At 56.2% G+C, this 26,356-nt stretch overlaps 1 protein-coding gene across 6 annotated transcripts; it reads left to right on the top strand.

Moving 5' to 3' along the window:
• The first annotated feature begins 642 nt into the window (after positions 1–642).
• On the top strand, positions 643–24,812 carry OCRL (OCRL inositol polyphosphate-5-phosphatase). 6 transcript variants are annotated; one of them, XR_009115108.1, is made up of 25 exons: positions 643–681; positions 771–850; positions 1,314–1,393; positions 2,236–2,274; positions 2,726–2,836; positions 2,909–2,992; positions 3,298–3,418; positions 3,507–3,668; positions 4,555–4,656; positions 5,064–5,178; positions 6,975–7,091; positions 7,223–7,413; positions 8,423–8,534; positions 9,952–10,061; positions 10,994–11,129; positions 12,362–12,472; positions 12,778–12,943; positions 13,137–13,372; positions 16,760–16,783; positions 18,973–19,092; positions 19,326–19,410; positions 19,846–19,973; positions 20,524–20,635; positions 20,737–21,248; positions 24,593–24,812. XR_009115108.1 is itself a non-coding variant. In XM_058032441.1 (24 exons), exons 1-24 carry the CDS (start codon positions 649–651, stop codon positions 20,859–20,861), a joined length of 2,697 nt encoding a protein of 898 aa, XP_057888424.1. In that variant the 5' UTR covers positions 643–648; the 3' UTR covers positions 20,862–23,854. The 6 variants fall into 6 exon arrangements, 5 of the variants coding, with proteins under 5 accessions (XP_057888424.1, XP_057888423.1, XP_057888425.1 ...); XM_058032441.1 differs by lacking the exon at positions 24,593–24,812 and having other exon boundaries at positions 2,729–2,836; positions 20,737–23,854; XM_058032440.1 differs by lacking the exon at positions 24,593–24,812 and having other exon boundaries at positions 20,737–23,854.
• The last annotated feature ends 1,544 nt before the right edge of the window (positions 24,813–26,356 follow it).

The raw sequence follows: 26,356 nt of genomic DNA, 5'->3' as shown, positions 1-26,356 counted from the left end.
GCCTCTTCCAGGTCCCCATCGGCCGCCGCCGCCTTCGCGCTGGTCACGAGCCTGTGGGAGTCACCGTGAGCACCGGGTGGCCAGGCCCGGGCTACACCCTGGACCACCAACCCACCACCGCCACCCCCGGCCCGGCCCGGCCGCAGCCCTCCCCAGCCTCCTCGGCCGCTCAGCCCCGTCCCCGCTCACCCCCGGTACCGCTCCTCTTCCGCCACCGCCGCCTCTCCCAGCCCAGGAGCGGCCATGCTGCCAGCGCTGCCGCCCTGCGCTTCGAACCCGGCCCTTCCCGACCTGCACCGCGCCACATGTAAATCAGCAGCGCCTGCAGCCAATCAACGCCGGGGATGGGAGGAAATGGGCAGGGTCGAGCGCTGCTCCCGGTTTGGGGCAATACCCGGACGAGCGCCGGTCCCGGCTGCTCCATTTCCCGCCGCGCGGTGGGAAGTGAGCTGCGGGACATCCAGGGGAACCCGGCAGATCCACAGGTCCCCCGCCCCCGCTGCGCTCCCGGTTCCTGCCGCGCAATCGGCGCACGTCACGGGCACGGGCGGTGGGGTCCTCCCGCCAGCAGGGGGCGCGGCGGCGGCGGGCGCTGCTTTGCTCCGCGCCCGTGCCCAGCGCGGAGTCGCCGGGAGACCGAGCGCCGCCATGGAGGCGCGCGCCGCGGGCTGCGGCCTGCTCGTATCCAGCGGGCGCGAGGGGCCGGGCGGGCGGGGGTGCGGTGGGGCGGGGCAGGCCGGTGACCGGAGGTTTCCTTAACTGCGGCGCAGAGCGTTGCTGGCACGGAGGTGCTGGCCGGGCGGCGGGAGCCGTGCGTGCTCGGCCTGGAGCGGCGGGCCGGCCGCTACGGGTGAGTGCGAGCGTGGCGGGGCCCGGCTCACCTCGGTCGGTACCGCCGCGGCGGGGCCGGGGCGGGACTCGCCGTGCCCGTGCACGGCTCGGTTCTTCGCCGAGCGGCCGCAGCCGTCGTGACTCTCGGGATCCCTGCGTGCTCCCCCGGCGGGCTCCCCTCACCCTGCGGGCTCGGACCCGCGGCACCGGCGCTGCGGAGGTGCCTTCCCGACTGCCCGGTGCTCCTCCGGCAGCCAGAGCCGCTCCATCCCGGTGTTGGCCCTGCCCCGTGGCACGGAGAGTTCAGCAGCTCGTACTTCTTCCCCGGGGTATCCGCGTCCTGCACGGTCTCACCTTCGTTGCCTTTTTCCTCCTCCTGCCCCAGAAGTTTAACGATAAAAATCAAACAGTGTCTCTGTACACGCAGCTTCCGTTTGTGTGCGTGGCTGCCGGGTTTTTATAAGCCTTCCTTCTGTCTGCAGGGTCGTTATTCGCTCCCAGGAGAAAGAAAACTCTGATCCGGATTATATTCCCATCAATAGCCGTTTTAAATGTGTGCAAGGTATTGACTGCTGGGGGGAAGGTTGAGAATCCCCTGCTGTTCATCCTCAAACCTTCAATCTAATGGTGTTTCCTGACCTGTCTCCTGAGGCACAGCAGATTGAATCCTTTCCTTGTGAAACAGCAAGTCACATTTTATGGCATCCCCTTGTTCCTCATCCAAGCAAGTTGTCATTCCATGTCAGCATGCACTTGTGAGGAACTTGGCTGGCTCCAGTGCGTGTTGGGCTTGGCATCACACAGAGCCAACACATGCAGAACCTGGTTTCAGGGTCTGGAATTTGGTGTCTGTCTCTCAGAGTCTCTGCCAAGCCAAGAGTGGGGAGCTGTTGCCTTTTCCTGCATGTTTGCATCTAAATTTCCTATGGTCTAGCAAGCTCTCAGCATCCCACCTGTTGGATGAGGAAGGGTTTTAGACCTTGTCTTGGAAGAACTTAAATAGCAACAAGTGACCCTGGGGCAAATCCTTGTGAGGAGTAAAAGTCCTTTTTTCTGTATTTGCTCATTCCCTTGTGTGCAGCTCAGGGATGTTCTGTCCCAGGTCTTGCTCTGTAGAGAAGCTCTGAAGTTCCTTGTCAAGTTGGTCTTTCCCAAAGTAGCTGCACGGATGGGGAAAAACCATCCAGGTGTATGAGAACTGTGTGGTGGGAATCTCCCTGGGACACTTGTTGGGAGGTGACTGTCCAGGTTCTCTCTGCCAGAACCGTTAGGAATGTACAGATGTAAATGAGAGCTCTCTGTTCCTGTCAGGACTCTCTCATGGCTGGTGGTGTAATTAGATGAGTCCTCAATTACTGCAGCATCCAGCGTCAGCTCTACTGATCCTGCCTTTCTCTTTTCTAGAGGCAGAAGAGACTCTGCTGATTGATATAGCTACAAACAGTAAGTTTCATAAGGGCAGTGGTGTAGCTAAAGATCCTGTCAGGGAACAGCCACTGGTGCTTGTTTTGCCTTCCAGTCTTCCCCCAGGCTCTGTGTTTGTCCTCTGCTCAAACAGGATGGTTTTCCCTCTGATATTATCATCTGCCTGTGTCATGACATTCATGACACATGGGACAGGACATTGCCATGACAGACAAGGTTTGAAATGCAAATGGTCAAAATGTCTCAAGTTCTTCTTCGTGCTTTTAGAGCTCTTTGCAAAATTGCCGTAGGGAGGATTCCTAAAGCCAGGAGAATGTGCTGGGGATACCCCAAGCAGGGTGGGGGGACCTCAGAAGCACAGGGAGGGTAACTTAGGTGCAGGTTTCTATCACAAACAGCATCTGGAAGCTGGGTGGGAAGCCTGGGGGCTCTGAGGCAGCCTGGGCTGACTCAGTGAGTGTGTTTGAAGCAGGCTGCAAGGTCAGGATCCAGGGTGAGGCAGCACCAGAGCGGCTCTTCGAGATCCCTGACGAGGAGCGCTGCTTGGGGTTCCTGTCAGAAGTGCAGAGCATACAGGAAGGTGAGCAGAGTTGTCCCTGTGCATGTGAAATCCTCTGCCAGCAGTTTCTGACAGGGATGGGTTTTTTTCCAGCCCACCTGAAAGCATCTCTTCCTGAACCTAAGGACTCAGCCATTTGGCACCAGGTGGAGAAGAGCCTCACAGGTCTGTCTCCAGGTACAGTTGGCTTTCAGGGCCTGTGCAGTGCTGGGGTGCCCAGGGTAGGAGCTGGGTCTGGCCACGCTTCCTTGTCTGTTAATTCCTTCCTGAGTGCTATTTTCACCCTTGGTTTGTGCATGTTAAGCTCCTTCCTGCCTTGCCTTGTGGTTAGCCCCTTTCTCCCATTTCCAGGGTCACACAGTTGATGTATTCCTACTGTCATTTGGTTTTTTGCTTTCTGTGAAGTTACATTTTTTCCCTTCTTGATCTGAGCTCTTTCAGGTTGTTTCTCAGGGTGTTTTTCTTGGATTTTTTCATTACAGGAGCTCTGGGGTTTGAGGATGACTTCAACACGCTGAGCCTAGAAGAGAAAAGGAACATGCAGAACCACCAGACGGGATCTCGACGGGAACCCCCACCTCCTCCTGTCCCTCACAATAAGCAGTAAGTAATGTAGGGGATCTGTTCCCTTTTTTACTTTTCTTCCTAGACAGCAGAACTAGTTCTAGTGCTGCTCTTGCTTCCTTCCTAGATTTCATAGAGAGAGAGAAGGTGCATCCAGAGACCAGCCCAAGGTGACAAACACCATGCGCAAGATGTTTTTGCCCAGCACACAGTCGGGGCAGAGAGAGGGACTCATCAAACATGTGCTGGCCAAGAGGGAGAAGGCCTACATCAACCTGCACAACTTCAGGTGAGAGCTGGGAGGGAAGGACAGAGCTGTGGGATCTCTCCTTTGAGCCTGGATCTCACCCAGATTGGACCCCGGCAGCTGGTGATGGGTTGCAGCTCAGGTGGCCAGTGAGGATGGTACAACCAAAAGTCTTGTGTCCATGGAGCAGCTGCTGCTTTTGTGTTATCTCTGTGTATGTCAGATCTCCTGAGCCTTGGTAAGGCTGGAGCAGATGGGCAGAAAGAGTGAAGACAGATGTCCCACCATAGTGTCGTGGTGTTGCCCCTCGTGATGTGATGTTAAAAGAGCCAGATGTTTGCTGGTGGAATGCCCTACTCCACTCTGAGAGCAGTGTCACTGGGAGGGAGCCAAGCCTGGGAGAATCTTTGAGGAGCAGCTGAGGGAGCAGGGAAGCCTCAGCTTCGAGAAGAGGAGGCTCAGGGTGACTTTCTGGCTCTCCCCAACTCCCTGACAGGAGGGGGCAGCCAGGGGGATCGGGCTCTGCTCCCAGGGAGCAAGGGAGAATACAAGAGGAAATGGCCTCAGACTGCACCAGGAAAGGCTCAGGTTGGACACCAGGAGGAATTTCTTCACGGGAAGGTGGTCAGGCATTGGCAGGGGCTGCCCAGGGAGGTCTGGAGTCCCCATCTCTGGAGGTGTGCAGGGAATGCCTAGACATGGCACTCAGAGCTCTGGGCTGGGTGACAAGGTGGGGACTGGACACAGCTTGGACTCAATGATCCTGGAGGTCTTTTCCAGCCTCAGTGATTCTGTGACTTTCAGTTCCCCCATGGCAGTCATTGCTCCATGTAGGGACAGCTCATGGTGCACGCTTCCAGCCAGAACACTGCTGTGCTGCTGTGGTTTGCATTGTGTTTTTAACAGCTCAGCTGTGTTTGTGTTGCAGGTTCTTTGTGGGTACATGGAATGTGAATGGGCAGTCTCCTGACAGCTTCTTGAGCCCATGGCTGGTGTATGACATGGAGCCTCCTGACTTCTACTGCATTGGGTGAGCAGCTGGGGGGATCCAGGAGGGCTGGGTTGGATTTAGGTTCCTGTCATGCTCTCAGAGGCTGCACAGAGCTGAGCTGTGTCACACGGGGTCTGTCTGAGGGCAGAAAGCCATTGGATGAGGCAGAGGATCAGGCTGAACAAAGCTAGCATGACAATAGATTTTCCTGGAGGTATCTGCAGAGCTCGCTCCTTGTCCTCTGCCTAAAGTGGTGTTTCTCAGGGAAGGGGTTGCTGGGGGCTTGGGGTGGGATCTCAAAGGCACATGGGGAAATTCTACTGCTTTATTTAGCAGGTGACCATAAAGAGCTGTTCCTCCAAGGGCTGTTGTTGGAGGTTTCACATTTCTGTAGGAAGAGGAGGATGTGCAGGAAGGCTGGAGGTGCTAAGCTCTTGGGTTTCCAGGTTCCAGGAGCTGGACCTCAGCACGGAGGCTTTTTTCTACCTTGATTCTACGAAGGAACAGGAGTGGCTGTCTGCTGTGGAGAGGTCCCTGCACCCTAAGGCCAAATACAAGAAAGTGAGTTGTGCTCAGTGGCATGGGGGCTTGTCATGGAGCTGGCATGATGGGAAGGAAGGAAAAAGGAAAAGAGCCTCCCTTTTCCTCCCTGTCCAAGGAGCAAGGCTTGGAGAAACCAAGTGTGATACTGGGCATGTGCATGCCTGGGCATCTGTCAGATGTGTCAGATTAAATCTGGAGAGTCTGTTTCTGCACCACAGCTGTAAGAAATATTGTCCTTTGAAGTAGAAATTTGTAAAGGTGGGGACCACAATACCTTTATCAAATAGGAGATAGGTGTAAGGGAAGCAGCAGGTTCAAATTCTCTACCTATATTACCTTCTCATCCTGTACTATAGAAGCCAGGTGTGTCCTGTGCTGGTAAATTAAGTGAATATATTTTCTCTAAAGGAATGGGATGATTTATGAAGTGAAATCTTCTGGATGCTGCTGCCTTGAGTCAGAATTGCTTCAGCTGTGGCAGCAGGACTTTGTTCTGGCTGGTTTAGAGCAAGACACTCTATCTTTTATCTCTGCTATGACAAACCTTTCTGCTTCAGGGACCAGTCCTGAATACATGAATGGGTTTCTCTTTCTTTCTTCCTCAGCCCGTGTGTTTGCTGTCACACCCCATCCTGCTTGCTGTGAGCAGATGTTACAGGAAATGAAACAGGGAATAGAGTATCTTGCTGAGCTGAGACCTGTCAAGGGGAGCCAGGAGTCAGGGTCTGAACTGCAGAGGTTCCTGCTCCCTCTCCTCCCTTTGCTTCACTTTAGTTTTGGGTGAATTTCTCCCACTGTAGTGAAAGGGAGAGTGCAGGATAGGGCTGCAGGAGGGGGAAGTGGCTGAAGCTGTAGATAAGGCTTGTGGTCACCTGCAAATTCTGCTCCTGCAGAGCACACCGGGTGCTGGGCCCCTGCAGCCAAATTCTCTGCTCTCAGCTTCGTTCCTCACTCCATAGACTTAATCCCAACACATGTGAATGTTTCTGTGCATAGAGGTGAGCATGCAGACTGTGCTCAAGCAGGTGAGGCCTTGTCATTGTTTCAGAGTGGTGATGCCACTGTTTCACAGGGATGGTACCACTGTTTTGGAGGTGCAGGAAGGTCACAGACTGGGCAGTGTTGGCTTAGCACATGTAAAAGATCAGCAGCAGACCTGAGATCCCCATTGGGACAGGGCACATGAGCACGGTGTTAGCCTCTGTGGGCTGAACTCTGTGGGAGCAGATATCTGCTCAGATCCAGAGAGGCCCTGGGCTTTAGGGAACAAGTATTTCCTGAGAATGAGTCAGTCTATGCAGCTCAGAGATGCTTTTTGCTACCCCATACATCAGGCACGTCTGCCTCAGGGAAATAGGAGCATCTCTGTCCATTCCCCTCTGCACTGGAGTCTGCAGTAAGCCAAGGTGGGCTCTGACCCCCACTGCATCTGCAGCCTCAGGACAGCCCCAGCCCTGGGCCTGGCTGGAGCTCTCTGTTTGTGCTGGCTAGAGCACGGCAAGGGCTGAGCCCCGAGTCACAAACTTGCTGGGCATTTATTCAGTTTCTCATTGCCCACCCTGCTGTAGGGAGGGACCGGAGTAGGGAATGCAGTGGGCTCCGCACTGCTGGCAGCTCCTGGGCAGAAACAGATGGACCCCAAGAACGTTGCTGTTCAGGACAGGAGACCCTTTGGGTTCTGTTGTTGCAATTAGGGGTTGAGTAGAGAACATGAGGAACAGGGAGAGCCAGAACAGCAGAGCATCAGGCAGAGCAGATCAGAACTGCATTCCCGCTGCCTCTCTGGGAATTCAGGATCCCGTTTATTTTTGCAGGTGCAAATGGTCCGCCTGGTTGGGATGATGTTGCTCATATTTGCTAAGAAGGATCATCTGAGCAATATCAGAGAGATTGTGACAGAGTCTGTGGGCACAGGAGTCATGGGAAAGATGGTGAGTCACCAAGGCCAGCTTGTTGCTTCCCTGTGTCCGTGCAAGAAGTGGCACAGTCTGGTCTGGTTCACCTGTGCCATCCCAGTCCCCTCACCTGCCACCCACTCCCCACTGGTCCCTCCTGTCCCTAGGGCAACAAGGGTGGTGTGGCCATCAGGTTCATGTTCTACAACACCACGTTCTGTGTTGTCAACTCCCACCTGGCTGCCCACGTGGAGGACTTTGAGCGTCGAAACCAGGACTACAAGGACATCTGTGCCCGGATGAGCTTCCTGATCCCCAGCTCAGACTGCCTGTCTGAGCTCAACATCATGAAGCACGAGTGAGTTGTACCCTTTGGCAGTGGTGTTGAGTAACCCCAGTCAAGTCAGAACTGCAGCAGCAGGAGGTTTCATGCAGATAAGTTTTCTGGCTTAATAAAAAAATGTGAAATCCTGTGGGCTGTGGTGTGCTGCAGTTCCTGCAGACAGACTGGTCACCTCCTTGTTGCAGTGCCTTATGCACCTGTGCCCAGTGTCCCTCTCCTTGTGTTTGTGTATAACTTCCTTTTCAGCAGGCCTAAACAGAATTCAAATGGTTGGTATTTCTGTAATTAATGCTTAAACCATTTAAAAACAAAAATGTAGAGTGGATTAGTACAGAAAAAAACCTTACAATATTAGATTATCCTTGATAATCCACTAATGGAAATGTTGATGTTTGACTATAAACAGGAAGAGCTTTGGTACTAGCAAGGGGTTTAAATTTTAATCTTTAAAGGAAACCTTTATGGAGTGAAGAGTGCATCCCATGAGTCCTTCTGTAGCTGCTGATAGCAAGAAGGCTGTAGGCCTGTTTGGAAGCCTGGAGAGGAGCGGGGTGGGAGCAGGTGCTGGTGAGGTATGGCTGATTGCAGGGATGGGAAACAATGTCTAAAAGGTTGTAACCTCCAGGACCCTGATTCTGCTCCTGCTAATTCTGTGTCAGGCGGTCTTGGCTCAGTAGGTGGTGCAGCAGTGGCCTGCTCTGGTTGAAGGAAAGGCAGTGAAAAACCAACAGATAAAAGCAGGGTGTAATGAGGGATAACCCTGCAGATGCCTCACCTGTCCTGCTGGCTGGCAGGCTGACTTTGCTTAGTGAGCTCCACCATGACTCTCTTCTTAATATGAGAAGATCCTCAACACCAGCTGGATTTTGTGTGAACAGTGGTGTTGCTTCATTAGAGTCAGTGCTGTTCTCTTGGAGCAACCTGGGAGAGTGGAAGGTGTCCCTGCCCAGCTGGTACAAGATGAGGTTTAAGCTCATTTCCAAACCAGACCATTCCATGATTGTTTGTGTATCTTTGTTTGCAGTGTTGTTATCTGGCTGGGAGACCTGAACTACAGGCTGTGTCTGCTGGATGCCAGTGAAGTGAAGAATCTCATCGGCAAGAACGAACTTCAGAAACTGCTGACTTATGACCAGGTCAGTGAACTTGCTCACATTCACCCCATCCCTGGGAGGTCATCTTGGTTTGGGAGGTGCCTCTGCTAGGGAGGAGCTGGCAGACATGGAGCTGGGGATGGGGTTGGAGCACAGATCTGATGAGGAGCAGCTGCAGGGGCTCAGCCTGGAGAAAAGAAGGCTCAGGGGGATCTTCTCGCTCTCTACAGCTCCCTGAGAGGACAGGTCAGGGTTGGTCTCTTCTCCCAGGTAACAACTGGGAGGACAAGGGGAAATGGCCTCAAGTTGTGCCAGGAGAGGTTCAGGTTGGATATTAGGAAAAATTTTTTTAATGGGAAATGCTGTCCAGCCATGGTACAGACTGCCCAGGGCAGTGATGTCCCCATTCCTGGAGGGATTTAACAGACATGTAGAGGTGGCACGTGGGGACATAGGTTAGGTGGGGCCTTGACAGTGCTGGAGGAACCATTCGACTCAATGGTTTTGGAGGGCTTTTCCAACCTACATAATTCCATTGCACACTGCAATAAGGGTCTGGACACAGACATAGACACTGGACCCTGACAGAGCTCTGGGTATGCTGGTTGCAACATCCCCCTAACAAAACCAAATTGTCCATACTGGGGTAACTGGGTAACTCAGGCAGTCACTGTGTAAGTGAGTCTGTGTCTTAGTGCAGGAGTTCCCTCCACAAGCTGAACACAAGCATTTGTAACAGCAACAAAAGCTGCTGTGATCAGTGTTGTGAAAGAGGTATTGATTTGGAGCCCAAATCTGCTCAGCCAGTTTGACCTGAATTCTGTGCTGTCACCTTCCCTGCAGCACACGGAAGGTGGTGGCAGGTCCCTTTCAGGGGAAGGGTTTCACCTGGGAACCATGAACAGCAGTGGTGCAGTGTCACCTCTGACACAGTTTAACAATAAATTTGGTTGGTTGTCCTCTGTAGCTCATTTTTGCTGTACTACAGAGCTTTGTTCAGGAAACAGCCGTAGCTTAGGTCTTACTGAGGAAAACATCCAGAAGAGGAAAGGAGCAAAGGAGGATGGTGTCAGGTTGTCAGGCAAGTGCAATCCTGGAGGCTCTTGCTAAAATGATTGGTAGGGAGCAATTAATGATGGCAATCCTAAGCCTGAAAACTGATGAAAGCATTAGTAATTAATATTTCCCTTAACTCCTGCTCGATGCTGCCTGCATGGTCTGGTGAGCAGTATGATGCTCATTTGTACTGGGTCTGTTTGGGAAACTTTCCACTTGTGTGTTAAAGGTGTGAGAGGTCTGAGAGGCAGTTTGGGGTTGTCTGTGAATCCCACAGAATGGCCACAGCCACGGTTGCTCTGCCTGTAGATCTGCTCTCTAACACTGCTGTGGCAAGGGAGGGTTTCTTGGGTTTGGTTTGGTTTGTTTTTTTTCCTTTTTAAAGCTTTTTTTTCTGCTTTAGCTGAATATTCAGCGCACTCAGAAGAAAGCATTTGCAGATTTCATGGAGGGAGATATTAAATTCATCCCCACGTATAAGTATGACTCTAAAACAGATCGCTGGGACTCCAGGTACATTGGTGCAACGGGGTGTATTTACCTATGGCATGAAACACATTTTCTCGCAAAATTTGATTTCCTGCTTCTTAGAACTGTGCATACTTGTCAGTGTTATGTTTGGCCTTCCTTTCTTTCCTGCTTTCTGCAATGAGCAGCCCCTGTGTACATTGAGCAGGCACATCCCTTAAACCTCTGTAGCTGCTGATCCCGCTGGATGAAGGCAGGTGAAGTGTGAGCTCAGGTGACCCTGCACTGGGGCCTTTTTCTATTACCAGGGACAGGCAAACAGTATAAAAAAGGAATTAAAGAGCTAAGGAAACAGGCTCTCTGAGTCACCCTGTCCCCTGACTTGCACACCCACAGGGTGGCTGCACTGTGATAGCAGCTGTGGTTCCTGCTTGGTGCCTCCCACAGACACGGCTGCATCTGCTGCAGGGGCTGCTCCAAAGGGAGAAACTCCCAAGAAGAACTTTCAAACCATGTAATGATTGAACTTGACTTGCCATGTTTATGAATCACCACAGTAATTAATCTGAAGAAGGATAACCCAGGATTCAGGCTTCACAACATAATAGTAGTCACTGAGTAGACTTTCTGGAGTGGAAGCAATAAGCCATGGGTTGGATTGTCAGCAGAAAGGTCTGGCAGCACAAGAAAGTCATGTAGCTTGGGTCACAGCACACATGGGTTCAGGCTGTGGTGGGCTTGACTGAGGGTTATTTTGTTTCCTGGTGCTGGAAAGGATGGGAATTTTATCTGCTGTATTGGGAAAGGGGGAGAGAGCAGAAGAAGTAACAGAATTCAAGTTGGGGTAAGTGATAGGAGTTCATGCCATCACTGCTGTGATGATGCGGGTGGAGGGAGCTGCCTTGTTGGGAAGAGGAACAGCTTGGATGGCTTGATAGGATTGTTGGATTGCCCTGGTAACCTGTGTTTCTTTGTAGTGGTAAGTGTCGTGTGCCAGCGTGGTGCGATCGGATCCTTTGGAGAGGAGGGGACGTCAGTCAGCTCCGGTACTGCAGCCACATGGAGCTCAAGACCAGTGACCACAAGCCTGTCAGCGCCCTGTTCCGCATCGGGGTGGGTTTGTGTGTTTGTTGGGCAGGATCCCAGCGCTGCCAGGCATTCCAGGCATTGCTGTGGGAGGCGGTGACAGAGTCAGGGCAGCTCTGCTCAGGCTGTTGCAAGAGGACACATGAGCCCAGCTGAGGTGTGCCCGCTGTGGGGGCGCTGCATCTGGCAGCACGGGAATGCCTGAGTCCTGCTGTTCCCTCCTCCACACGGAGACACAGCAGCAGCCTGGACCTGGCTGTACCTGCATCAGATGTGTCATCTGGTTCACACCTGGATGGCTTCAGTGGAGGGTGACAGCAAATTCAGGTTTTTTGGCACAGCAAATGAGGACACTCCATGTCCATTTTTGCTGCCTCCTGCTCCCTGGGTGGCTCAGGTCACAGAATGGGTCAGGTTGGAAGCAACCACAGTGGGTTGTTGGGTCCCATCTCCCTGCTCCAGCAAGGCCATCGTAGAGCACATGGCACAGGATTGTGTCCAGGCAGTTCTGGACTCTCTCCATTGAGGGAGATTTCACAGCCTCTCTGGGAAATCAATTTCAGTGCTCTGTCACCCACACAGTGAAGTTGTTCTTCCTCACATTCAGGTGAAACGTCTTGGGATCAGTTCCTGCCCATGCCTCTTGTGCCATTGCTGGGCCCCACAGAGTAGAGGCTGGGCCCTGCTCTGAGCCCTCCCTGCAGTCAGGAACAGACAGAGCCCCTCTCAGCTGTGTCTCCTCTTTAGGGTGAACAGCCCCAGCCCCCTCAGCCTTTCCCTGTAAGGGAGATGCTCCAGGCACTTTAGCATCTCTGTAGTTTTTGCTGGCCCCACTCCAGGGGCTCCGTGTCTCTCCTGTACTGGGGAACCCAGAACCAGACACAGCACTTCAGGTGTGCCTCACCTGCGCTGAGTGGAATAGGCTTAGTCTATTTAAAGAAAGGCTTTTCTCCTTTCCCTCTGGACAATCACGAGGAGTGCTGCAGCATGCCATTGTTGTCTCACAGAGGTTGCCTCCAGTTGTCTCTCAGTTGTGTGACCAGTGGCCAGACAGACCCTGGTAACACCTGCAGGGTGAAATCTGTGTAAAGTTGTAGATGCAGCTTGGGACTGCGCACATGTGTGTGAACTCTCTCAGCCTTGCAGCTACAGAAGCAAGTGCTTAGAGAAATAATTCACTTCTGCAGCTCACTCATGATCAAGAGAGTTCCTGTGAAGGCCAGTCAGAAGTTTTGTTGAGTGTTTTTTGTGTCCCACAGGTGAAGGTTGTGGATGAGCAGAAGTATCGGAAGCTGTTTGAAGATATTGTTCGTATAATGGACAGGATGGAGAATGACTTTCTTCCTTCACTAGAGCTGAGCAGGAGAGAGGTGAGGATGAAACTGGAATCACTGTCTCTGCCCAAACACAGCAACCTTCAAAGTGCCAGAACTTCTTTCAAAGACCTTGTTTCACTTAACTGGATTATAGAAAACTGACCTCTATCCTTTATCTTATGGTCAGGAATTGGGTTAGCGAGGACATGTTGTCTTGGCTCTTTGGCAGGACTTGTGTGAGGAATTCTGCATTAGATGGGCTCCTCTCAGCCTCAGGGGGCCAGTGCAGAGTCTGTGGAGGGCTGGCCATGGGCCATATCCTGGCCACTAATATCACTTGATTTCTTTTTGCTCTACAGTTTGAGTTTGAGAACGTGAAGTTCCGTCAGCTGCAGAAACAGAAGTTCCAGATTACCAATAATGGGCAAGTCACCTGTCACTTCTCCTTCATCCCAAAGCTCAATGACAGCCACTACTGCAAGCCATGGCTTCGGGCTGAGCCTTGTGAAGGTTACCTGGAGCCAGGTGAGTGTAGTGCTGTAGACCCCCCCATCCCATCTCCATTCAGTCCTTCCTGTCTTTCCTGTGTCCCACCTTCCTTGCCATCAGTCTTGTCTGTCTTTTCTGTTGTGGCCTTTGTCCCTTGCACTGTATGTTTGTCCCCATCATCCCTTTTGGAGAGTGTCTGTGTGTTCTTGAGCACTGCAGTGTGTTGCAGATGAGAGCACAGAGATCTCCCTGGACGTATACGTCAGCAAGGACTCAGTCACCCTGCTGAACTCTGGCGAGGATAAAATTGAGGATATTCTTGTCCTGCACCTGGACCGAGGGAAGGACTATTTCCTGACCATCAGTGGGACCTACCTGCCCAGCTGCTTTGGCACTTCGCTCGAGGCCTTGTGCCGGATGAAGCGACCAATCCGAGAAGTTCCAGTCACCAAACTCATAGACCTGGTGAGTTCTGAAGTGGCTGTTCTAACCTAGAGAAGCCTGATTCCCTCCTGATTGCTCCCAAAAGCAGGAGCAGTACCTGCAGGTCAGGTTGTCTGTGCTGGCTCTGAGATGAGTGACTTCACAGAGCTTGAGGTGCTCTTTTATTCTCCCTGCTTACCACAGCCAGGGGTTTTGACAGCCTGTACTTTATCCCTTTTTTCTCAGGGGGATCTGAATATTGTTTGATGGGATGAAAAAGTGATCCCAGCACCTCATGTTGGTGTTACTGGTGCTGGCAGGCTCAGCTGGGTGGCACTGCAGTGTCATAAGAGATGTGATTAGGGTCCTCTCATCCGAGGTATATGGGCTTCTTTTGCTTTGGTGAGTGCCTTGGAGGCCTTTTCCTTCTGGATACCTTCCCTCTGCTCAGGGGAAGAGCAAGCAGAAGGACCAAAGTGTGGGGTGTGGGGTGCTGAAGGACACAGCTCAGCAGATGAGCAATGTCACAGCCTCTCTGGCCATTTCCTCCCACACCAACCGCAGTGAGAGATAATGCCTCGGGTGAGAGAGAGCTCATCAGGGAGAGATCTCTCTGTGGTGCAGCAAACTGTTCCTCTTCCAAGCCTATGCCAGCCCCCAACATCAATTTTCCTTCTCCCACAGCTCATTGTGTGCATGGGAGAGGGTGCAGTGGTGCCCTAGTCACCTCTTGTTTTGGGTACTCTCAGCTGTTTCTGGGGTTGTCCCATTTTGGGGATGTAATTCTGATTTCCAGGCTGGTTTCATTCATCTCTCCTTACTGCCTTACCTGGCCATGTTCCAGTGAGGTGCAGCAGCTCCTCAGTGTGCCAGTTCATGTCCCCATTCTTGTTCAGGCAGGAGAGTCCTTTCTTTCTCTCCACCTGAAAGCTCAGCCCTATTGTTTGAGGCTCTCTACCATGTGATATCTTTCCTCTCCTCTCCTGTCTCACAGTCTCACCCTTACATGAGGGGCTTTTTGTCCAGTAAGCTGCTGCTTTTCCACCTCCCTAGATTTGCCAGCCTCCACTCCCGTTGTTTCCACATTTTCTTATCCCTTCAGCAGTTGTCCAGTGCCTCTCCCTGCCTCTTCCAGTTCCCATCTTTTATTGTAGGTATCTACTTTTCTCACAAGTCCAATATACAGAGGAGTCTATTTATATGAGAATTTTGACTTTTTAACACACTAATCAGGCTAGGCAGGATGCAGGTGGCAAGATACAGTGTTTGCCTCCTCAGGTCAAGCAACCGATCCAGGCTTCAGGCTCCTCAGATTTCTGAGGATTTGGTTATTGTCAGTCTTGTTCTAGAAGTGGGTCTGGAACATTTCACTGGCCTCGTTTGCTTTTCTACCTGCTTTTTCCAGCTCAGCACCAACTTCTTGCTTGATAGAGAGGAATTTGGGCCCAGGCTCTTGGCTCTGCCCTCACAGAACACACTGTTAGATTTGTACGAGTCCACTGAGGCTTCTTCTCCTTCCATCTATAGATTTCCTTCTCCTGCTACTCAGTGAAACATCTAGAAATAAAGCAGGCAAAACAGTCAGCAAGGAGCACCTGCTCCAGTGTATGCAGCAGGGACACAGCTCTCCTTATGGGCATGGGGGCATATTTTAAGTTTTTTAGTTCTGATTTTACCTGTGAGCTGAGAAATCCTTGGAATCAGACCAAGCTGATCACTTACTGCCTGGGCCAGTGGTGCTGGGGCTGCCTGCCCTGCAAGCTGGAGCATTTGGGTGCAGTTCCCTGAGTTTTGGTGCTGCTCAGGCTCTGTGAGGCTGGCAGTGTGTGTGCATTAAGAACCTTCTTCACTTACATGGGCTCATCCTTCACTGGACCAAACATCTTCCTCAGCCTGGCTAGACTTTTTCTGTCTGTTTCAGTGGAGAGAGGTCTGGAGATCCAGTCTCTGAGGGGCTGAGGTAGGTGGTGCAGGATAGCACCGTGCAGGTGGGAGTTTGTCTGGGAATGGCTTTCCTGGTTCTCCAAGGAGGGAGACGCTGACATGGCTGCTGTCACTTGAGCACCTCTCCTTTGGGATTTCAGTATTAGTGTCTCATCCTTGATCATTTCTTGGAATGCTATTTTGGGTTTTAAAAAGCCTCTTGAAGAACCCCTGTCAGGGGCAGGTGAGTCTTGTGGAGCAGATCGTGCCGAAGGCTCAACATTAGGGAGAAATTGTTCCCTGAAAGCGTGGGGAGGCCCTGGCACTGTTTGCCCAGAGCTGCCCAATTCCCTGCCAGGTTGGAAGGGGCTTGGAGCAACCTGGGATAGTGGAAGATGTCCCTGCCCATGACAGGAGAGTGGAATGAGATGAGCTTTAACTCCCTCCCAACCCAAACCACTCTGTGATTCTGTGGAGAGATGAGCAGCCAGGCTCAGGCTGGGGGGTGAGGTGGACATGACTCACCCGTTACAAAACGTGCAGGTGGCTGTCTGCCCTCCCAAACCTGAGAGTGTGTCCCTCCCCCTGTGCCTCAGGAGAGAAACCTGTGCCAGCTCCTGTTGGAAGCAAGCTGTTCTCAGGAAGAGGACAGTCTGTTGTGGCTCTGTTAGAATTCAGGCAGGCTCCAGAGGAAGCAGGCGCTGCAGAAGCCACAGGGGACCCTGAGATGCTCCTCCCTCCTGGTGTCCCTGTGCCCTGGGAGCTGCAGCTGCTCGCAGCTCAGCCTGGGAATGCGCTGGGGCTGTTCCCACCCCAAAAGGTCAATCTGCCAGGACTCAGCATGAACAGCCTGCTTCTGTTTCCTCCTGCAGACCTATGAGCAGTGTCCAGCCGGCCCTGGCTCTACAGGGATGGCTGTTTGGGGATGCTGAGGGCTTGGCTGTGCTGCCGGAGGGCTTGGCACACTCCTCTCTGTGCAATGCTAATGCTCTTAGGCTGCAGCAGCAGCAGCCGGGTTTGAGCACAAACCCTCATTTCCCTGACTGTACCAAAAGCTGCTTAGGGGCCCTGTGAGCTCCACAGCTGCCACACACTCAGAAACGCAGATTTAGCCCAGGGAACGTTTTATCTCTGGCCTGGTCACAAGGGAAGATGGCTGAAATAATGTAGGGACAGTGATTGTGACTAGGGAACTTCTTCTTGGTGGACACATCTCACCTGCCCATGGCCCAGCCAGTGAAGAGTGCTGTCTAAGCCCCTTGGAGGGCTTTCCAGAAATCCTGATGAGGCTGTGCATCTTATGAGCAGGATTGTTGTTAATTGGCAGGCAAATCTCTCACCACAGGTTTAACTTTGGCCGTGTCAGCAAAATGTGTGAAGGACCTGGTGTTCAGTGGGTTCTTGTAATGCAAATTAGGCTTCTGCTTAATCACAAGAGTTGATCCGAGAGTGCTTTCTCCCTCTTAACCACACTTTTTCCTCTCCTCTCTTTGCTGCTGCTCTCAGGAAGAAGACAGCTTCTTAGAAAAGGTAACACGAGCAATTGCTGCTTGGCAGTCCGCTTCTCAGTGGTGTGTTTGTAAAGAATGGGAGCTTTTCCCTTGTTTTCTGTGGCAGAGGGAAGGGGAGGGGAGCACAGAGGGGACACGGCTGCCAGCAAAGCTTCTTAGCACAGCTGTGGGCTGGATGAGGGCATGGAGAAGCATAGAGTGACCCCAGAGCCAAGCCCAACTGCAGTGTTGAAGCTCATCAAATTTGCTTTGGGAGGAAAAAAATTACTTTCTTGATCCTAACAGCAGTGCTGGATATTGCCAAAAAAGACTGGCAGCCTTTGACATACATCTGACCATGAGGAGGGATTCACCACAGCATCCTCTCAGACCTGTGAGAAGAGGGCTAGAGGAGGAAACTCGGGTCTTTTGTTCCTTCCATCTGGTTGTGTCCCTGTGGAGGCCGAGGGAGGGCCTTGTGCAGGAGGTGGATGTTGCTGTGCCTCCCCAAGCAGTGGAGCTGGGACTGCTGCTCTGATGGCCACAATGCCCGAGCGGGATCACTGCTTCCCTTGGCACCCATGCTTGGTGCTGGAGCCAAGCAAGGAAAACTTCCCTGGGAGAGCAAGTGGGAGATGCTGGGGATGGTCATTAACTCTCCCTGTGCTGGCTCTGACATTTGTAACTTGTTCGAGCTGGTTCTGCACCGGCTTCCCAGTCTGGGGGAGTTGTTCATCTCTGGGCTGTCACAGTGGCAGAGCACAACAGGAGAGGGAAGGAATGTTTCCTCTCCAAGAGGGGATCAAGCTCGGGTGTTCATGAAGCTCACATACTCCCTCCTGGCAGAGGAGAAGGGAGGAGTTTTGATTTTTGGGAGCATCTTGCCGTGGGAAGGACGAGGCGTGCCTCCCTTGCTCACACGCGGCAGGAGAGGGCGCTCGGGGCCCGGCCAAGGCGCGCCCGCCTCCTCCCCCTGCTCCTCCCTCTCTTCCTTCTCGTCTGCCCCGAGGCGCCTGGAGCCTTCTCCCCTTCTCTGAACACCTGGGATCCCCTGTAGGGGGGTCTCCACAGCTCCCCCAGTCATGCAAAGGGCTGCTCCAGCGCTTGGCTCCAGTGATGCCCTGACAGGGGAGTTCTGTAGAAGGGCCTCAGCCTGGGAAGAGTGTCCACAGACCTGGGAGAAGGTCTGCAGCTCTCCCCCCTTCCCTTTTAGAGGAATTCTGTAATGCTCTTGCCTGACATGCTGCTGCCCGACCATGCCAGTGCATGTGGCTGAGCGAGGCAGCTGTGCAGCCGTGACTCCTCATCTGCTGGCAGGGTCAGAGCTGGTGCTGTGCAGGGCAGAGCTGTGCTGTGTGGCAGCTGGGGCTACTGCCCGTGTCACCTGGGCTTGTGTCAGCTTGGTGTGTCTCTGGGCATTGCAGGGAAGCCGCCCCTGGCTGCTGTCAGTGGCTGTGTGTGCTGCAGGGACAGCCATGGCAGTTTTGCCTCAGCTGGTGTGAGGTGCTTTCTGTGTGGCTTTTGGACTCCTCTGCTGGTGGCGGGGTTGTGTTCCTGCTTGTGCTGGTTCCTGGGTGCTTTGGGAGTGCTGGGCATGGCTTCCTCCTTGGAAGTCACAGGAATGTGAGTGATCATGAAGTGAGAGTAAAATCAAGCCAAGGACGTGGATCCGGTTAAAGCTTGGTGTGATGGAGACATCTGAGCCATGGAGCACGTCAGCTGCTCCACAGGAGTAAGCAGGAACTGTGACAGTGGTGGCCTGCACTCAGTGAGAGCTCTCCTTGGGAAAATGGAGGAAGAAGCTTCAGGAGTCAGGACAGTTGCAGAGCGCTGGGAGCAGCCGTGGCTGGAGCACCCGGGGCAGGGAAGGCGTGGGCTGGGTGGGGACAGGACTGGGCTCCCCACACAGGGACTGGCTGGGTCCCAGCCTCTGCTGGCTGCAGGGTGGGAGCTGGCATGGGGCCGGGGCACCGTGGGCAGCCAGAGCCACCTCCTGGGGCTCTGAGGGGGCTGGGGCTGCTGGAGAGACCGGGCAGGTTGTTCCATGGGGCAGCAGAAGGAAGAGGAGCCAGGACCTGTGGGGCAATGGCTGGTGCTGTGCAAGTGATTCAGGGCTGGAGCACCCCAGGGTCGTGCTGCTTCCCTGTCCCCACTTTCCCTACCAGTGACTAAGGGAGTGAGGCAGAAGGGGATGAGGTTTCCCTGAGCCCTTGTGTGCTTTCTCCCCAGGAGAAATCCATCCTGCAGATGGGCTCCCTGGACAGTGAGGAAGCAAGTGAGGTGCCGCTGCAGGTGCCAAAGGAGATCTGGCTCTTGGTGGACCACCTATTCAAGCATGCCCTCCACCAGGTGAGAGGGAGGGTGAGGGAGGGGGCCTCTGCCACACTGGAGCTCTCCTGGTGGCCTGGTTCCTCACACACACCTGGTGATCAGCTCCACTTTGGTGTTTACAGGGCAAGGCTTTTCCCTGTGCTCAAAGCACTGGCTGGGTGTCCCAGGGTTCACCATTCACTGGGAGTCACCATGTGCCTCAGCCTTTGTGGGGAAAGTGACTTACTCCATCCCTGTGCTGTTTTTGACAGGAGGACCTGTTCCAGACTCCAGGCATGCAGGAAGAGCTGGAGCAGATCATTGACTGCCTGGACACCAGCATTCCCGAGACAATCCGTATCCTTCCGTGATGGATCTCAGCTCTGCTGGGACAGATCACTCTCGGGAGAGCTTGTCTGTCACCTTTACCTGGCAGGGTTCCTGGCAGGGATGGGCTCCCCTTGGGCCCCCCACAACCTCTCTCAAAGTTGAATCTGTGCTGGCCAAAGCAGCCGGGAGCTCTGGAAGCTTCTGCAGGGCTGTGCCAAGTGCAGGAGCTGGGGTACTGAAGAGCATAGTCTGGAGAAGAATCTAATGGAGCAGGGGGCTTCTGTGTAGCCAGAGGGTGGGAAATGCAGTGCAGGGTTTTTCATGGATGGGGGACAGTGGAGGAGAAGGAGGAGGAGGAGAGGTTAGACAGGCAGGGAACTTGTGTGACCTCCTGTGAGATGAGCATCTGGGGAGGGAGGGGATCTCTGTGCTCAGCATGACCCTTGATTCCGAGCCCTCCAGCGGGCAGTAATCACTCTGTGGCTGAAGCTCTCCTCATCTTCCTGGAGGCTCTGCCAGAGCCTGTGATCTGCTATGAGCTGTACCAGCGCTGCCTGGAGGGGTCCCACAGCAGCCGGCTGTGCCGACAGGTGCGTCTGCTGCCAGCTCAGGGCAGCTCCTGCTGCCGTGGGCTGTGCCATGCCTCTGGACCTGCCTGGGCCCTGCTCCCTGCCTGGGGGCCCACAGTGGCTCTGGGAGAGGGGGCAACTCTTCCAGAGGGACCCCAAGTGAGCCCTGTCTTACCCTGAGCACATGGGGAACGGGGAGGGGCCAAGCCACTCCTGGTCCTGAGGGCTTCAGCACCTGCTCAGAGCTACAATTCCTGTCCTTCATGGAGGGCTGTGCATGGCTCTTAACAGCTGGTGGGGCAGCAGGCCAGGTCAAGCATGTCCCTGAGCAGAGGGGGAAGTTTTGGGGCAGTGAGAGCTGAGATCCAACTGGAAACAAGCAGGAAGCAGCCACAGGGCACTGGGGACTTTTTCCTGGTGACACAGCTTTCCTTGAAGCGGTGTCACCAGGAGCCACAGCCCACAAGTGCCATCGGTACTAGGCTGCAGCTGTGGGTAAGTTGGAGTGCCACACATACGCAGGCTGCAGCAGTGGGAGCTGGGAGAGCTTCCTGACACCATTTCCTTGCAGGTGATCCTTCAGCTGCCGAGCTGCCACCGCAACGTGTTTCGGTACCTGATGTCCTTCCTGCGGGAGCTGCTCAAGTACTCGGAGGACAACAACGTCAGTGCTACCATGATCGGTGAGTGTGGTTTCTCTGCGGCCCTCGCTCCATCCCAGCCCCTTCTGTGCCTCCCAGGGTCTTTGTTCCTCACCGGTGACTGATTTTACCTGCCTCCACAGCTGCCCTGTTCTCCAGCCTCCTCCTGCGCCCTCCGCCCAACCTGATGGCCAGGCAGAGCCAGCAGGATCGCCAGCGTGCCATCAACTTCCTCTACAGCTTCCTGCTCAGCGGGGACGAGGAGTGACTCGTGCCGTGTGCCAAAGGCGGGCCCGCGCTCCGGCCGGGCCTCTGACAGCTGCGAGGGGTAAAGGCTCGAAGCTCTCCAAGTGCCGTGTTTACAGTGGGAAGGGACAGTTCCCCCTCCTTGCCACGCCATGCCCCACGCTGCAGAGGACCTGCACGCTCATTGCACTGCCATCCACCTCTGGAGCCTCCGGCTTGCCCTGGGAGCCAGGTGGATCTGTCGATACCCGAGCACTGTGCCAGCGCCCATCGTCCCGTGGCAGTATCACCGGTTCCCAGGTCACGCTTCTCTCTGTGTCACCTCCATCTCCCAAGAGCTGCTGTGGAGGAAGGTGGGGATGGCTGGTGCTCTTGGAGGCCGTGGCACTCTGCGTCCCTCCAGTGCCAGGTATGTGTGCTGGCGTGTACATCACCCCAGACTGCTGTGGGACGTGTGCCACCCTCTGCCACACAGCCGTGCCAGCCCCGATGCCATCACTGTGCTATGGACCGTGCTGACCCAGGAAGGTTGTTTGGACGTTTGGCCTCTCCCCTTCAGCATGGCCTTTCCCCTCTCCCCTCCCTCCCAGGACACAGGGCCTCAGCACACCAGTCTGTCCCTGCACCCCCCACTCTGCCCTCACTTTCCTCTCCCTTCCCTGCCCCAGCTTCCCCCAAGGACACAGGATGGTGGGTGGCTCGCAGTGCCCAGGGTCAGGTAGAGCCATGAGCTGCCCTCTGCTCCCCCTGGGCTGTCCTGTGCATTTGGAGCAGGATGGGACCCCTGTCCCTCTCGCCCAGCTTACAGTGTGGGGGTAGGACAGGCTGGGTCACCAGGTGCCTCTAGATGGAGTCCGTTGTCTCCTTCCTGGGGTGCTAGCAGAGGGTGTGGGTTTTGGGGGATTGAAAGGAGCCACAAATGCTCCTCAGGGTCCAGAGAAGCAGCTGGGGGGGCTGTGCATGGCAGCTGCTGTGCAAGGGTCACACAGCTGGTTGAGGAGACAGCCCTGGGGCTGGTGACTGAGGGTGCAAGAGTGGCCTGTCCCACTGAAACACTAAGGCCTGTGGGGCCATGTGGCCTCAGGTGCGGGAGGCCAAAGCCAAGGGGAGGAGGTTGTGGTCACAGAGCCCCTGCTGGTGCCTGGGCTCAGCCCAGGGTATCATGTGGCCCTGTGGTCCCCATGCACTGGCTGAGCTGCTGCAGGCTCCCCTCCCTTTTGCCTTTTTCTTATCCTTAAAATTTTTAAATTACATAATTTATTGGGAAACTGTTCGTTCCAAATAAACCTTCATTGTGCAAGGCCTGGGGGCTGTGCAGGGCACACCTGCCCTTCCTCATGCAGTTCTGCACTGTCATAGAGCCCTGCCTGGAGCTCCAGGCTCACTCTGGGGACACCTGAGGGCTGGGCTCTCCCCCAGCCACTTCAAGAGTGTGCTGGGCACAGCTGGAGACAGTGGCAGAAGGTCCCGTGCCACTGGCTCCTGCTGGTTGAGCTCCTGGGTGCGCCCCTGATGTGCTGGCACTGCAGCGCAGTGCCCGTCCCACAGTGGGTGGTGGCATGTGCCCCTCCAGGGTGGAGATGGCGCTGGGTCCGGCCGGGTGCAGCAGGGTGCTGGTGCCCGTGTGTGGCACAGGGCTTTGGCAGCCCGGAGCAGCGATGCCTGTGTGCCCAAGGCCCTGCTGGGCCAGCCAGGGCAGCGTGCTGGAGAAACCCGCACGTCCTGCTGCAGGAAATGGCCGCCGGTGTCATCTCCATCTGCTTCCTGCCGGCTCCTTGGGAGCAGGGCTGTGCCTGGCAGCTGCTCCCGTGCTGTCACCGAGGTGACCAGCGCTAGGTGCCGGCATTGTTCCCGCGGCCACCGCATTCCTGCCACTGCCGGCGGAAATGCCGGAGCGAGAGGGAAGCTCTGATGCTCCCTGGGGATGGGACAGACCCTGGGCCTGCCCGTGCTCCTCCTCAGGAGGGTGCAGGGATCCTTGTGGGGGACCCTGGAGGATGTTGGGGTGCAGCTCCGGGGGTCTCATGCTTCAGCCCGCCATGAACATGGGCACTGAGGGATGCTGGTGGTACCCAGGTGGTGGTGCTGGAGGAGCTGGTGCTGTCCCACAGCCACACTGAACATCCCTTGCCAGCCCTAGGTGGGCAGTGAGCTCTCCTGTCCCCCCCGGGGACATCCAGAGGTCCCCAAGGAGCGCAGGGCTCAGCGCTCTCCCTGTGCCCCTGGCATCCCTCTTTCCTCGCTCAGTGAGCTGCAACCTGGCAGAGCCCATCTTTGCCCTGCCAGGACAGACCCTGCTTGCACAGCAGGGGGGACAGGACCGCCCCGTGCCTCTGCCCATGTCCCCAGCACTGCCCCTGTGCCCACTGCCCACTCTGCCCCCCTCCCGTTGCAGTACAGGAGCTCTGGCAGTGCCGTGGCACGCGAGGCACAGGGAGCACGGCCGAGCTCAGCAGCTCCCACCTGCCTGTGGGCAGCCAGCCAGGCCAGGAAGAGCCAGAGATTCCTTAGGTCTCCCGGCCCAGAAGCCTTTTCCTCCTTCCAGGCTGGCCACAGCCCAGCCAGGAGGTGCTCCCTGGCCTCCTCCTTTCAGGCTGGTGCAGGAGGGCTGGGGTCAGGGCCCAGCTGTGCCGCCCCTGGCTGCAGCCCAAGCACTTGGGGCTGGGCAATGCCTGGAGGACGTGGGACATCTCTGCCTTGCTGCCATGGCCACAGCAGTTCCTCCAAGGGTCTGCTGGGCCCCCACTGCCAGTCCTGGCCGTGCCCAGGCAGGGACCTCGCCACACCTCTTGGGCAAGGTACCTGCTGCTGCAGCTGGGGAGGCAGAGCACGGGCACAGAGGGGCAATTTGAAGTGCAGGGGGAGAGCCCTCCCAGTTCAAACCAGTAGCAGCAGCACTGTAGGCTGGCAATGGAGGAACAATAACCCCCCAACATCCCAGAGCTGGAGCTGGGGGCAGCTGCAGGGGGCTGTGCCTGGGGCACCGTGTCCTGCCCCAGGACAGGACTGGGCAGTGGGCAGGCACTGGCAGTAACTCGCGGGGTGGCCGTGAAGCCGCGTGGGGGTGGCAGAGTCTCTCGGGGCGGCCGTGGCTCGCAGGGCCCCGCGGCCGGCGGGGCTCGGGGATCGTGCGGCGGGCGCGGCGGCTGGCGCGGGGCCGGGCAGCGCATCCCTCCCGCTCCCGGCGGATGAGCTCATGGAGGCCAGCTGGGTCCCGGAGCTTCCCCAGCCCGCAGCTGCAGCCCTTCCGCTCCTCCTCAGCCCCTTAACCCCCTCCCCGCCGGCACTGCCGACCCCTACCCGCAGCCCCGTGCCGGGACGTGGGCAGCCCCCTGCAAACAGTCACGTTTGCATGGGCAAACATGCCCCGCATGGGCACCCCCTCTCCCAGCGTCCCAGCCACGGCTGGGGGTGCCCTGTCCCGTGGGGTCCCATCCCTTTGCAGGGCTCAGCTCCTCCTCTCCATCTGCAGGGTCCTACTGGGACCCTCAGTCCCCATCCCTTTGACCCCCGGGCCCCCCATATGGGTCCTGCTCACACCCAGCCCCGTGGGGTGGGGACACGAAGGGGAGGAATGCCAGGGATACCAGGGACAGGGACACCAGAAACAGGGATGCCAGGGATAGCAGTGACTGAACACAAGGGACAGGGATGCCCAGGAAGACCAGGATCCCTGTGCCCTTCCAGCATCCCCTCCTCCATCTCCCAGCCCCTCTGACCTCTGTTTTCCCATCCTCCTTGCCAATTCCACAGGCTCAGCACATGGCTTCACACCTTCTCTGCCATCACTGAACTGGGAAAGGGGCTGCCATGGCCCCAGCCATGACCCCCAGTGCCTATAGACAGCCCCAGGAGGCAGCAGAGGGACCTGAGATCCCTCCACCAGCAGGAGAGCAACCCCTACCTGCCCTTCCAGAAATCAGCATTTACTGAGTTAATAATCATAACTCTTTATTATAAAGATGTATTTACATGGAATAAATCTTTACAGACACAAGAGACAATCAGCAGGGACCAGCTCAGAGCCAGGGCCCCTCCTTTGGTGTGTGGCAGAGCTTGACAGAGACCCCAGTGCCCCCCATTCCTACCGCCCCATGGCATGAAGCAGAGGGGCCCAGGGCCCCACAGTGTGTCCTGGGTGGGCACCCCACTCCACCACGAGGTGAGTCTGCCAGCGGGAAAGGGAGGGCAACTCACCAGGGTGTGGGATGAGCACCATGGGAATAAATAGACCCAGGACAAGCTGTGTGCTTGTCACCCTGGGATGGGGGTGACAGACAGGGCTGGGGCAGGACCCCAGGGAGATCACACACCCTGAGGAGAAGCTGCTCTGCCTGACAAAGTGCTTTGCACAAAGCCTGTGATCCCAGCAGGCCAATGCCCGAGCCAGTTCCGTGCCCAAAGGGACAGGGCATCGTGGCAACCCTGGCCCCTCTGTGGGCAACCCCGACCCAGCCGGCCCTTCGAGGCAGTGAGGAGGGGCAGAACGCACCCACAGCGGCAGACATGGCACCGGGGCCGCAGGGCCAGCCCCGGGAGAAGGTGGGGTCGGCCCAGGGCTCACAGGAGGAGCTCCAGGCTCAGGGCCGGAGGATGAGCGGATCAGGCGAGAACACGGTGCGAGCAATGGAAGCCGTGTCCGTGGAAGGCCGGTGGCAGCCCTGCAACGAGAGCAAGCCCAAGTTAATGAGTTCCCTCACGGCACCGTCCCACGTTTCCCCGCGGCCCCCGTGCCCCCCTGCACCTCACCTGGCTCAGAAGGGCATGGGGCCCTTGTGGGAGAGCCGGGGCCGGGGCCGCCGGGTCCTGCGCCAGCCCCCGGGCCGCGGGCCGGGCCCGCGCCGCGCCCCCCGCGGCCGCACCAGCCTCCGGGCGAGGCCGCCCTGGGCACCCTTCCCGTCCGGCGCCTTCGCCAGCGGCCCTGAGGAGATGAGCAACAGCGTCAGCCACGTGTCCCCGCACGCAGCACAGGGACAGCAGTACCTGGGGCAGCCTGGCCCTGCGCCGGCCGGTTTTCTGCATTGTCCCCAACGAGAGCCATCGGTGCCAAGCGCTTCCCGTGCCGGCACGGCCCGGCCACCTGTGCCAAACATGGCCAGCAGCGGGGCATGGGGCTGCTCAGCCTCTGCTTTCGGCCCCAGCCCTCCCCACAGCCACCCCCTTCTCTGTGCCACCGAGACACCCAGCCCTTCACCCCGAGCCGCTTCCGTATCCCCGTCGTGCCTGGTGCCGGTGCTCCAGTGGTTCCGTTCCCTCGGGGCCCTGCAGCCCCTGGCCGGGATGCTTTGCTCCCTGAGCGCTTCCAGGTCCCGCTCCCCCGGGTGCCTGGCGGGGACGCTTTGGCCGCGGCTGCTGTCCCGGCAGCCCCGCGGGCTCGCTTGGCAGGCGGGGCCCCGCGTGGGTCCGGCTGCGGGACCCGGCGATGCCCGGGGCTGTCACCGCGGCTCCGGACGCTCCCGCTCTGCACGGGCACCGGCAGGGTTTTGGCTCCAAAGAAAGCGCTTTGTCTTTCCCCAG

Source organism: Melospiza georgiana, chromosome 12, assembly GCF_028018845.1.
Source record: "Melospiza georgiana isolate bMelGeo1 chromosome 12, bMelGeo1.pri, whole genome shotgun sequence".
Lineage (NCBI taxonomy): Eukaryota > Metazoa > Chordata > Aves > Passeriformes > Passerellidae > Melospiza > Melospiza georgiana.
The sequence above is the reverse complement of the archived record's forward strand: the minus strand, read 5'-3'. Positions and strand labels throughout refer to the sequence as shown.